At 32.1% G+C, this 13,504-nt stretch overlaps 1 protein-coding gene across 5 annotated transcripts in view; it reads left to right on the forward strand.

Annotated features, from left to right (window-relative positions):
* Nucleotides 1-13,504, forward strand: part of NAALADL2 (N-acetylated alpha-linked acidic dipeptidase like 2) — a 1,144,210-nt gene that overhangs the window by 989,330 nt on the left and 141,376 nt on the right. For 4 of the 5 annotated variants that reach the window (XM_045851217.1, XM_045851218.1, XM_045851216.1 and 1 more), the window contains one exon: nucleotides 3,814-3,936. In XM_045851217.1, coding sequence (XP_045707173.1) covers nucleotides 3,814-3,936 — 123 coding nt within the window. The remainder of the gene's footprint in view (nucleotides 1-3,813; nucleotides 3,937-13,504) is intronic. The other variant, XM_045851215.1, reaches the window with a different exon arrangement.

Consider the following 13,504-nt stretch of genomic DNA (forward strand, 5'->3'; position numbering starts at 1 on the left):
GTTTACAGGTGAAAGACAAAATATGGGTTGGGACTTATTTAAGAAAATGTCATACTAAGGAGTTAGGACTTGTCCATAGACAATAGGGAATGTAGTTTGGGTAAAAGTAATAAGTGGACGATGGCAATGAATAAAAAGTTGGAGAAAATTGTGTAAATACATGGACTAGATGGGAATTGGCTAGGACAGTTCTTTGGCACATGGGGTGAGAGAAATTGGAGTCAAGAATAGCATAAAATCTCACATCTGGGCAAAATATAGGTGTTATGCTCTCATCCAAGTTAAATGAATGTGTCAGTGGGGGTATGGATGATTAAGACATGGAGTGTAAGTTTTATACACTTGGAGGATCTGTAGACAAACAGCAGTAATAAATTAAAAGCAGAGATCAGCCTAGAAATAAAGATTTGGGAACAATCAAGCCTGAAGTTGACAGTTAAAGCCAAAAGTGTATAAACACACGTAGTGAGCCTGTGAAGTCTAAGGGCAGACTACCGCAAAACAATAATAAGCCTTAAAAAGGAAAATAAATTCATTTACAGGTGGAAAATAATATACAAATGGAGAACCAGGTGAGTCAAATAACAGACTTTAGGTAAAGGGGTTGGAAGAAGAAAGGTGTGCTAAGTATTGTTAAAGGTTATAGAAAAGACATATAAATTAGGGACTAGAGAGACAAGTTAATACAGTAGATCTTGAAAAGCTTTTCTTATCAACATTTTTTTATAACATTCTTATTGTTATCTCCAACTGGCAGGCATAGGGTAGTATGTTTTCAATATATTAAATTATTCAAAACTGCTTGGTTTCAGCCTATCAATGAGTTGTTCTAAACAAAAACACTTTTACTTCCCTCTCTTCATCGACAGATTGGAGATATTATTAAGCAGCTATCACTCATAGTTAATGTAATAGCAGCAAAAACATTTTTAAAAGCATACATACTTACTGTTAATCTTTTAATTATTTTGAAGTCAAACATATATACTTATTAGACAATTATTTTTACATTTAAGTGCATATGTGACAATAATGTTTGAACTATTATGTGTCCAGATCCCATTAGATTAAACTCCGTAAGATTAAGAACAATGTTGCATTTAATGCAGCAGCTAGCATGTGGTAAGAGTAAAATGAGTATTTTTAAATGGTTAAGTAAAGCAAAGCACTAAAAACAAAGACTTGTACAACAAGAGATAGCTGAAGGACTAAGAAGAGAAAGATGGGGATCATATTGCAAAATAAGGCACATGTGGATAATTTAATATTGTTCAGCTGCTCAATAATTGAGAGTTCAATAAAAACCTCATTAATTATAACTTCTAATTTATATTTTTATGGGATTATTTAATTTGAGGCTGGCTGATATTTTACCTTTGCACTACTTGGGGAGTTTTGTTTTGCTAAGTAAACTAATAAGATGACATTATTTCAAGAAGTTTGTTTAAAACTAATTATGGAGCCAACTTTTTAAAAACTTCAACCTTAATTATTAAATGGAAATGAATACCACAAATTACCCATTCATACATTCCCTAAGGTCAGTTCAAAGATATCTCTATTTGGTAAAATAAACATATCTAAAGGCAGACTGTGCACTGTTTTTTATAGGATTATAGATAAAGTTTTTGGATTTCCTTTCCTTGGAGGTTCAGCCTCCTATCTACCCTAATCACCACCCTATCACTACTATCCTCATTGTCATCATTATGATATTTATTGTTTTTTAAAAACATCATCAAAGCCATTAACATAGTGTCTCCTTTGTGGCAGGCATCAGGCAGCTCACATCTTTGTGAAGTACACAGAATTATTCACATTCCTTAAATTCAGTAGCTAATCCTTTGGAGATTAAGATGACAATTATTAAGTGGGAAAACCAAAGCTTCAACCTGTTTTTGTGTTGATTGACAAAAATACTTGACAAAACCCTGCTGGTACACAAAATTAAATTTATTACACCTATAGCACTAAGAAAAAATACCACTTGTACTGACTTCTTTAGTTTACTAGGGTTGCCATAAAAAAAATCACAGATTGAGTTATTCTTGTAACAGAAATGTATTGTTTTAACTCTTCAAAATTATCAGGATTAGTTCCTTTGGGGGGTTATGGCAGGGAATCTGATCCAAGCTTTGTGCCTAGTTTTTATGGTAAGCCTTACAAAGTGAAGTACTAATTGGAACTGGAACTAGTTGAAAAATTAGTTTTGATTGCCAGGCAAAATTAAGAGAGAAAACATAAAACAGGTTTTGATAAATAAGCTCTTTTTTGACGGGTAAGCCTTTTGGTTGATTTATGGTCTTATCATCCAAGGTACATACATGCTGGAGCAAACAGCTACATTACTTTCATTTGGTTTCACTGTTGCTCAAAATAAGGGGTGAAAAGTACACCTGATCACAGAATTGTTTTCTATATATAGGGAATTCCAGTTCCTTTAGTTTCGGTTCTCCTCTGTATGACTTCAGAGTTTATCAACTACATCATCCTAATGTTCTTTTCCACCATTGGTGTACCCCAAAGTAGTCTCTTCTGGTGTTGGATTGTTCTAATAAATAGCTATAACAGAATTCAGCATAATTTGGAACATTATTGTGGTCATTGTTGGCGCAGACTGGATAAATGTTTCTTTTCCATGTGAGCCCTCAGAAAAGTCATATATCTATCTATCTATCATCTATCTTTTTTTATTTATAAGGAAATCCTGATTATTTCAGGTTTTCAAGTAAAAGCTATATTTATGTGGTAAATAATAATCATTTCATGGAATGCTAATAATGTTGATAACTATAAGAGCATTGTTTTAGATAGTGTCTTAATCTATTTAGTTTGCTATAACAAACATTACAGACTGAGTGGCTTATAAACACCATATATGGATTTTTCACAGTTCTAGAGTCTGAAAGTTTAAGATTATGGTGCCAGCATGGTCAGGTGAGGGCCCATTCCAGGCTGCAGATTTCTTGTATCTTTACCAGAAGGAAACAGCTAGGGAGCTCTGTGAGGCCTCTTTCAGAAGGGCACTGATCCCAATAATGAGGATGAAATCCTCATGTGCTAATTACCTCCCCAAAGCATCTATTTTTTAACACCATTACTTTGGGAGTTAGAATTGCAATATATGAATTTGGGAGCGACATAAATATTCATACTATGGTAGGTAGTAATGTTATCATTATCCCACATCTCCTTTTATCCTGATATTTTTCTACCCCTGAAAGTACAAAATGACTAATTATTGTTTCTCTGATTCACTGCAACCTTCTAACACTAAGGTTCTGATACAACATATTACCACTTTATTGATACCATTTAAAGCCATGAGACTGTTCTACCCAAAATATATTTTATTGTTCTTTTAGAGTGAGTTTACATGCTCACTTTTGCCTAGAAATTTTTTTTTTAGTAATCATGTCAATTTAAAACATTGCATTCTACCAGACTTAAAACAGAATTTAATATATTAAATAAAAATGGGGTTTCAGATGAGGGTTTTATAGTCAAGGTATCTTATTCTACATATAAGTTTGCATTTTAGAAAAGGAAAAGAACTACACAGAATTATCTCTTCTGAGTAAATAAAGAACATTCTTTTATAGATACAAATAATGTCAAAAATTAGAAATTTCTATGCATTTTAGTTTAAAAATACTCCATGATTGGTTGTTTCAATTAATAAAATGAAGTCCAACAATCAACAGAAACCTTAAAGCAATTTAGAGTCCTTTTGAATCTTTAAAGAAAATCCAATAAGCACTTGAAAAACAAAATCAATGAGGAGTTTTAAATGTTTTATTCTGCTTTCCACAGGATCCAAGTTTTCTCTCCGAGGCCCTTTTTCCTAAAAGTGCAAAGAAAATTGAAGAAATGGATCCTTTTTTCAAACTTCATGAAACCATTACCAAGGTAGGCGAGGAATACATTCATGAGCAGGTTGGAAAAGTTTTATTCTTTTTTTGTTGGTAGACAGAGGAAAAGAAAATAACCAATAGAGAAAAAGCTATATATTTTTTATTGATAGTATGTACTAGAAAGGATAGAAAGTGTCTTCTATTGTATTAAGGAGTAAAGATGATAAGCAACTCAATATCATTGAGACTAATAAGTAAAGATTTGTATTTAAAATAAATCTTTAATATAATAATTAGCTTTTTTCTTAATCTGAAAAAAGTAGATGTGTGGTATATTCTCAAGCATACCCCTAAATTTTATATTAAGAAAAATACAAAGTGTGTCTTTGAGTTTCTGCATCTTCAAAGTTTTGTTTCAGTATTTAAACTAGTTGGTTGTTTAAGGTACTTTTATTTGCAGTTAAAAAAAAGGCTCCTGTCTTTAATAATAAAATTAGACTGCATTTATAATAAATTTAATTACTCTAAAATGTCCATACCAATTTTTACTGGAAAATAGTTTATAGAGAAAGTTTACTGGAAAATAGTTTATGGAGAAAGTTTACAATATGGAGAAAATTAAATTCTATAGTATGAATCAAATAAATTTAATACCTGATATCATATGAATTTTTACATTTATCAGCTATTTCTTTCACCATTTATTTGCTGTCTATTTGTTAACCTGTCATAACCTGTCTTTGGGGACAAAATTTGTAGAGAATATTGGCATTTCAGAACATTTAAAATAATCCATATTTATATACATTTAATTGAAATTGACAACTCATTCTTAAATGCTTTAGTGAAATTTTAAAAGGCTATGTTTTCATTAGAAAGAGCAAACGTGATATAATGGATGTAGTGAACTGAACTCAAAGTGTGGCAACAAAATGAGCTCAAAATGCCAAGGCTAGATAGAGTCCTAAGCTTATCTCTAACATTAAAAGCTGTGTAAGGTTAATTTTTTCTTAACTTTAGTAATAAGAGGTGTTTAGATCACATTTTGCTTGAAATTCTCCTAAGCTCTAAATATCTGCATCTTAATTACATTTATAACATTTTACTTTTCAATCTACTCCAGTTCCTTGACTCAGTTTTTAACATCTCCATTTTTTAATTATTCATTATTATTTGGATTATAGCAAAGTAGAAGTAGTTCCAAAATATTGACATTTTAGTAGTCAGAATTTTAGTTGCCTTCCTGATACATGGAAAAATTATATTTAGATAGAAAGATAGGTAGATAGATGAATAGGTAGACAGACAGATAAAAAGAGTACATAGCTGTGTATATTTAGATGTGTGTGTGTCTCCATATATATATTTATATATATTTATATACATATATAAATTAAATAGAAATGGTATCTTACCATATATCTATATATATATAATATTTATTTATGGTATATAAATCCATTTAAGTAGATGTTAGAATAACTCTATGTCTATAAAAAAAAATGAAACCTGTGTAGGTGCAGAAGCAAGAGTTCAGGGACTTTTTTTAAGGAACACTTGTAATTTTTCAAAGTGAATTCTGTTTCCCCAGCCTTATGTTTACCTTTGGAAACCACTCATGTTGCAAAAGCCAAAGGAAAACACTGTACTTCGAAAGTTTAATCTTATTTCACCAGGATGCGTAGAACCATAAAAAAATATTTAATAGATACTTCATTTTAAAATCAAATTATCTTTGATCAGGAACAAAATAAAAATATAAACATAGAGTGATGAAATATAGCATATATCATGAAATATGGGCCATGCAATTCAGTTCTATCTTGACTACTAACCTGCTATATTATTTGTAGAAATTTATTTTATTTTCTGCATCAAAAAAGGAGTATAGTTATAAGAACATTCTTTACTAGGATTCTGTGATGTCGAAAAGATGATATATAAATTTTCTCTAGAGATATAATATGTATGCTTGAGAATAATTATTAACACATTTTAAAAGCTACTTCTATGTAGGTAATATATCATGGAAAATGCATTTGTAACCTATATAATCTTATTAATGAATGCCACCCCAATAAATTTAATAAAATAAGAAAATAGAGAAAAAGATCTAAAACTTACTTCCAAAAAAAATGCTAGTTCTAAAATCTTCAAAATAAGCCCTTACCTGCCTTCTCAGAATTGTTTTTATTTTAAAGACTAAAAGAGAATAACAGCATAATTTAGACATGAAATCATATAACCAAGCTAATTAATTAAATGCTGAGAACACACTGATAATTTAATGTGTACAAATGGAGCATAAAATTTAATTTGTGAAGAGTTAAGATCTTTAGAATATTTGTTTCAATAAGGAAAATGATGGTATTATCACAATGTATCATGAGTTTAGTGCACTCCTGTGCCACCTAATATTCGGATATTATGGAAATAACACTTGACTTTGAGTAACAAGTCCCACCTAGGTATAAATTCTGCCACTGTTCATTATTTTAAAATGATATGTAATATGGCAAACATTTTGTAAAATGATAAAGCACAATTATTGTTGCTATTATACCCATATGAAACCATTTTCAGAGTTACACCAATACTAAAACATTTAAATAAACTAGAAGTATTGAAAATAGTTTTTTTTTTTAATTTATTTCTTTATTTTTTAGAGAGGGAAGGGAGGGAGATAGAGAGAGAGAAACATCAATGTGCGGTTGCTGGGAGCCGTGGCCTGCAACCCAGGCATGTGCCCTGACTGGGAATCGAACCTGCGACTCTTTGGTTCGCAGCCCGCGCTCAGTCCACTGAGCTATGCCAGCCAGGGCTGAAAATAGTTTTTTATTCTTTCAGCAAATGTTAGAAATGGATACACAACACCATAGCACTATTACATATTTTATGTTATCTAATTAAATAAATACTATATATATAGTATATATAGTATTATATGTAATGTAAATATTCATGGAAACCAACCCATTATCTTTTCCATGCAATTTATATTGTATAAATTGTTATAAATCACAAATATTATTTATGCCAAATTAACATAATTTCTAAGTGTTAAAAAAATATTTCGTAATTGGTGCCTTTCTGAATTAAAAAATCAATCATACTCATATGTGGAATGTGAGCTGTGAGTCCTTGTCCTTGAAAGTAGTTTTCCAATGTCCTGTAGTTCTTTTAAAAAATATTTTTTACAAAGTTTAAATTTATCTTGGCATTTGTCTTTTTGATATAAAACACGGAACCAGAGAAAGTAATGAATGAGACTGAGACTTGATTCCAAAGGTCTAATTTATCACGGCTTCACTGACAGTCGGATGGTGCTGGGTGGAGTTGCCAGAGGGCCGCACGTGCAGCAGCCATGCGGAAGGTGTTTACTTATCCTCTGTAATTACCTTAAAAAATAGCATTTGTTTTTTAATTATCATAAAAGCCAAACTAATTCCTCTAAAGGTTAAACATGAATAAAATACCAATATAAATCTTAGATGCTTAATCCTTTAATAAGTGAGGAGAAATCAGCATGGATTTACGTTTTGAAATAGGCTTATTTCTCCTTCTACACCTAGGAATTTCCTAGCTATGTTTTTAAATCTCCAGCACTTAGATCATAAATTGTTATTAGTTATCTAAGCATTCTGATAGCCCACCATAAGCCAAGGATAAAGCAAAAACACTTGAAATACAAAAACAATACACAGGAGTAGGTCCAAGCCCGTAAACAGGTGAGCAAATCATTTCATTATAACATACTGTAAATGTGATAGTAATACAGACAAAGTGTGGGAGAGAAGAAGATGGAGCTTCTGCCTTTAAGTAGGAGATTTGAAGAATTTACCAGAAAGGTAACATTTGAAAAATTCAAGTAATTTCAGCTTATTCTGATGTCAGTGAGTTTTCTTGAACACTTCTTTAAAGATCTAATAGATTGTTGGTGGTAGTCTGTGAAACATGATGTATATTTTGGAAAACAGATGTGAGAGATAATTTTTAAGACTGAATAACAATATGTGATTTACTGGATATGAGGAGTAAAGCAGACTGAAGAGTAAAAAATAATTTCAATAGTTCCATCTTGAGCAGAGTTGATATTATTTAATTAACCACATTAGGGGCTGTTTTGGAAAAAGTGGTAATCAGTTTGACATTGCTCACGTGGATTTTTTGATGATCTAGGCCATCCAGGCTGATATGTCAAGGAGTTCGATACTGGAGGCTGGCACTCAGAAAGAAGTCAGATCTAGAAATGCATTATCTGATATAGTAACCAATAGTCATATATGGATTTCAATTAAATACAATTATAACGTTTATTTTCTCAGTTTCATTATCCACAATTCATATGCTTAGTGATAATATATGGCTAGTGGCTACTGCACTGGACAATGGAGAGTACATAATATTTTTGTCATCACTGATGATGCAGATAATATCACCCTGGCAACACTCATGCTGACGATGAGGGAAAGGGAGGAGACAAAAGATCCAGGTTGGAGTGGTTTATATAATACAAAGGAACACAAAGAATATTATAAAGAGAACAAAATGTTCAAAAGCATATTCACCCATCACCTCACACCCATTAGGATAGCTACTATCAAAAACAAAAACAAAACAGAAAATAGCAAGTATTGGTGAGGATATAGGGAAATCAGGAACCCTTGTGCACTGTTTGGGGAAATGTAAAATGTTATGGGACTGTAGAAAACAGTAGAAACATTTCTCAAAAAATTGAAACAGAATTATTGTATAATAGGCCATGTCTACTTCTGAGTATACACTCCACAAATTTGAAAGTGGGGTTTCAAAGAGATATTTGTATATAAACATTGATAGCAGCATTATTTATACTAGCTAAAGTGTGGAAGCATCCCAAGTATTCAAACATAGATGAATGGGTAAGCAAAATATGGTGTACACCTACAATGGAATATTATTAGGACTTAAAAAGGAAGGGAATTCTGACACATACCACAATATGGATGAAACCTGAGGGCATAATGTTAAGTGAAATATGCCAATCACAAAAAAAAATAAATAAGTACTGTAGGATTCCACATATAGTTGATACTTAGAGTAACAAAGTCATGGAGACAGAATATAGAGAAGTGGTTGCCAGGGACTAGGGGAGGGAAGATTGGGAGTTATTGTTTAATAGACATAGAGGTTGTTTTATAACATGAAAAATGTTATGGAAATAGATGATGCTGATGGTTACACATTATGAATGCATTTAATACTATTGAACTGTACACATAAAAATGGTAAGTTTTATATTGTATACATTTTATCATAATAAAATATTGAAAGAAAAGAAGTATATTTACCCAATCAACTGCTCTTTCACTATAACTTTTGAACCAATTATTTTAAATTTAAAATTATTGTTTTCTTCATTTATGACTGATGCTCAGTTTTTACTGTTCTGTACAAATAGCTTCACATGGCTTGTTACCCATTTCTTTGTTCTATTTTCAATAGATATATCACCTTGTGTTTATCTTACATGTTTTTGAATTTAATATATTTTATTCTTATGTTTTGCTTGAATTTTGCCATAATAGACATTCAGTGTTGAGGACTGGTAAGTTGTATTTGAAACAAAACAAAACACTACAATTATATTTAGAAGAAAAAGACTTTAAAATTAAAAGCAAATCTGGAAGACTAGGGTGGCAGAGGAAAGGAACTATCTGTCATATAACTGGATAAATGGTACTTCTCTTCTGGAAACCCCAGTATTCCATGTGGCATTTTTAAATCTCTGAGTGTAAATGGTACACCCAGTAAAACAAAGAATACCTCATACATGTGGTACCGTGGGAACCAACAAATTACCTGATTCTGCTTGGAGCTTCCTCCAGAAATAACAGTTTATTAATTCTTTCATTAATTATTCCATCTTAATCAAGTGTTTTTTATTTTAATTAGTGTAAGATATAAAATGTTGATATATCCTGTCAGTGTTCTGGATATTGGATATTCTGATAGGCTTGTAGTGGTATTATTGTTTTAGTTTTCAGTTCCCTGATGATACATGATGTGTAGCATCTTTTCATCCTCGTCATCTGTAAATCTTTTTGGGTAAGGTGTCTTTTGCCCATTTTCTAAGTTGGATTGTGTGTTCTCTTGATTGAATTTTTTTTAATCTTTTTCTTCTTTTCTTTTTAAAAATATTTTATTTATTTATTTTTAGAGAGAGGGTAAGGGAAGGAGAAAGAGAGGGAGAGAAACATCAATGTATGGTTGCCTCTCACTCACCTCCCACTGAGGACTGGACCTGGCCCCTCAGCCCAGGCATGTGTCCTGACTGGGAATCAAACTGGAGACCCTTGTGTTCACAGGCCAGTGCTCAGTCCACTGAGCCACACCAGCCAGGGCCTCTATTGAGTTTTAAGAGTTCTTTGTGTATTTTGAATAATAGTACTTTATCAGATGTGTCTTTTTCAGACATTGTTATTCAGTTTCTGTCTTGCCTTTTCATTTCCTTAACTATTTTGTTAAAAAGAATAAATTTAAATTGTAACGAATTTCAGTTTATCACTTCTTTCTTCCATGGACTGTCTTTAATGTTGTAACTTAAACATCACCAAACACAAGGCCTTGTAGATTTTCTTACATGTAGTTTTGCTTATGTTGCCCAGCTGTCCTTACCTGCAGTCTAGTTTACCCACTAGGGCCCATAGCCTATTAATCATAGTAGTCTTAAATTCCTGGTCTGGTTAATTCCAACATCCCTATCATGTCTAGATTGATGCTTGTTCAGTGTCTTCAGTTTGTGTTTTTTTGCCCTGTAATTTTTCATTGATAGCCTGATATAACATATAGGTAAAAGGAATGGCTGTAAATTGGCCTGTGATAATGTAGTGGTAAGGTTTGGGGGAGGGGAAGTATTTAATAGTTCTATGATTAGGTCCAGTCTTGTGCCTCTCTCTCTCTCTCTATCACTCTCTCTCTCTCCCTTCCTTCCTCCCTCCCTTCCTCTCCTCTCTTAGGTGGTAGAGTTGGGTATTTCCTTTTAATCAGGTCAAGAGGGTCTGATGAAACCCCAAGTGTTGAGGCTCTGTCAAGTACTTTCTCCAGGCTTTCTTAAGAACAGAATGCTTTGGCATATTTTACAATGTTTCTTTTCACCCCTCCCCTGTGCTGGAAGCCCAAGGGGATTTTTCTTTGATACTTACTGTGAGGACCTGGAAGTGCTCCTGGAGGAAAAGTGTGGGTTTCCTCCTACGACTGGGTGCCCTGGGTTCTAACTCTCAGAGCTGTTCACCATCAGCCTCCAGCAATTTTTCAATTGCAGTTCAGGTTTTCTTACCCTGGCACTGGTTGCTGCAGAGGTTACTTTGGTAAATCGTGAAGTTCTCTTTCTGTCTCTCCAGCTTTGGTGGTAATGGTTTGACCTGTGACCTCACTTCTCTGATGAATCTAAGAATGGTTGACTTTTAAGTTTGTGCTGCATTTTACTTTTTGTTAGGATAGAGTGGTAAATTCTAAGCTTCTTACCTGCTGAACTGGAAACCAGATATCTTTAGTAATCATTTGATATCATAATTACTTACAAATCATTTTTAAATGGCTATATATTTCAAAAGCTATATTAAATATTTTACAACTTAATATTTCAAAAAGCCAAAAAATAAAATAAAATAAAATAAAATAAAATAAAATAAAATAAAAAAATATTGCTTTAATTACTTGTAGCTCATACATCATCTCTGCACTATTCATAACTTTGAAAGTTTTCCCATTACTGTTTTCTGTAAGAAAAAGAAAAACCATTAGAGCCTGTCAGTTTCGAGTCAGCATTAAATGCTAAAGCGTGAATTTTCTACAGGGTTAACATTAGTCACTTGTGTTTAATGACTCAAAGAATATTCTTTCCTTTATTATTAAAGAAATATTGGAGATGGTATTCATTTTCCACCTTCTTACATTCAATCTCTGAAAAGCTTAGTATGCAAAAAATTCATAACAACATATCGTATTGTAATTGATGAATTTTTAATCCAATATTCTATTAGCCCTGCACAGTTCTCTATATTGAATTTCTGATATTCACTGAAACACTTGTGCTATTGTTTGCAACAATTGGGGAAACATTTTTATTTCCAGTAATATTAAAACACTGAGTGTTGATTTAGTTATTATTACCACAACAATGAAATTGTGTCTGCCAGAAACCTGCCTTATCTTTTCCTTTGGAAAAAAATGTGACTAGAAGACATTGTTTGTTTTGTCTTGTCCCTGTGTAACCACCTTCTGCAGATATACACTTCCCAAGACCAAGTGTGCCTCTTCCAGCAAAATATCAGTAAAGTCAATTTAAGAAAGTCTCATCCTGACATAGGATACTCTGATTGTAAATTTTATGTTACATTAATATGTTTTTAACTAGCATAGGATTTTTGAAAAACACTGTTCCTAAAAGGACATGCCACTCATGCATTTCTTTCTCTTCTTATTTAATGTCAAAATAGGGATCTTTACTAAAATTACTGGGATATTATAATATCCCATAGAGAAAGTAGAAAGATAATACGGTATTTATTCCCCTGATATTCATTGAGAAAGTGGCACAGTGAGATTAAATTTCAGAAAACAGTATTCATGTAAAGCCTTGTAATCAAGGTTAGTAATTCTTACATAGTATTCGAGCAATGTAGTTGTACCTGACCTTACTTGTAGCTATACATTTTTACTCAGTTTTGGAGTGGTGTGAATAAAGGTTAATGAATGGTGTCTTCAAAGATGAAAACATTCAAATGATTCTAGTTTTAACCATTTCAGTTAATATTAATTGCATTTGCCTGTCAGTCATTCTTTAGAGATAATTCACTAAGATCACTTTAATTAATGGAGTCATATTCTGCTATTATATTATTTTAAGCACATGACTTAATGAAATATAAACCTGCAATTATTTTAAAATGTCATCATTAAAATATGTTTGTACTGGTTGTTATAATATTAAGATTCTTAGAACATGGTAACTGAAAACTTAAATCAATCTACTCATTCTGTAACTACAGAAAAAAGAGGCAGATTAAAGTATAGAATATTTTTATTTCTGTTGACATATTATTCTCAGCTATAGCTTAAAAATATAGCTTAGGCCCTAGTTAAGTGGTTCAGTTGGTTGGAGTGTTATCTCATACACCAAAATGTTGCAGGTTTGATTCCTGGTCAGGGCACACACCTAAGCTCTGGGTTTGATCCCCAGTTGCGTATGAGAGGCAGCTGATCAATGCTTCTCTCTCCTATTGATGTTTCTCTCCCTGTCTCTCTTTCTCTCTCTTTTTTCTCTAAAAATCAATAAACCTATCCTTGGATGAGGATAAAAAAATTATGGTCAGTAGCTTTATATAAATAAGGAAAAAAGGGGAAAAGACCAAATATCTTTTATTGAGTTTTCTGAATTTCAAAGGCATGTTGTATCCATGAGCTAATAAAATTTCTTATGCATTCTTTAATGGTTAGAAAAACTGGCTATGATTTCTAATCTGAATCAGTAAATGTGAGTGTCTTCCAAGTATCTCTAATGTTGATGTAGTTTTGGGATAAAATATGAGAATATTGTATTCTATGTAGCCAGAAAAGTATAATGCTATTCTTTATCTTATCTATGTGTACCTTTGAGGTTATTCTGA

This window comes from Phyllostomus hastatus, unplaced genomic scaffold (assembly GCF_019186645.2).
Source record: "Phyllostomus hastatus isolate PE091 unplaced genomic scaffold, TTU_PhHast_1.1 phas_contig_86, whole genome shotgun sequence".
NCBI classification, from domain to species: domain Eukaryota; kingdom Metazoa; phylum Chordata; class Mammalia; order Chiroptera; family Phyllostomidae; genus Phyllostomus; species Phyllostomus hastatus.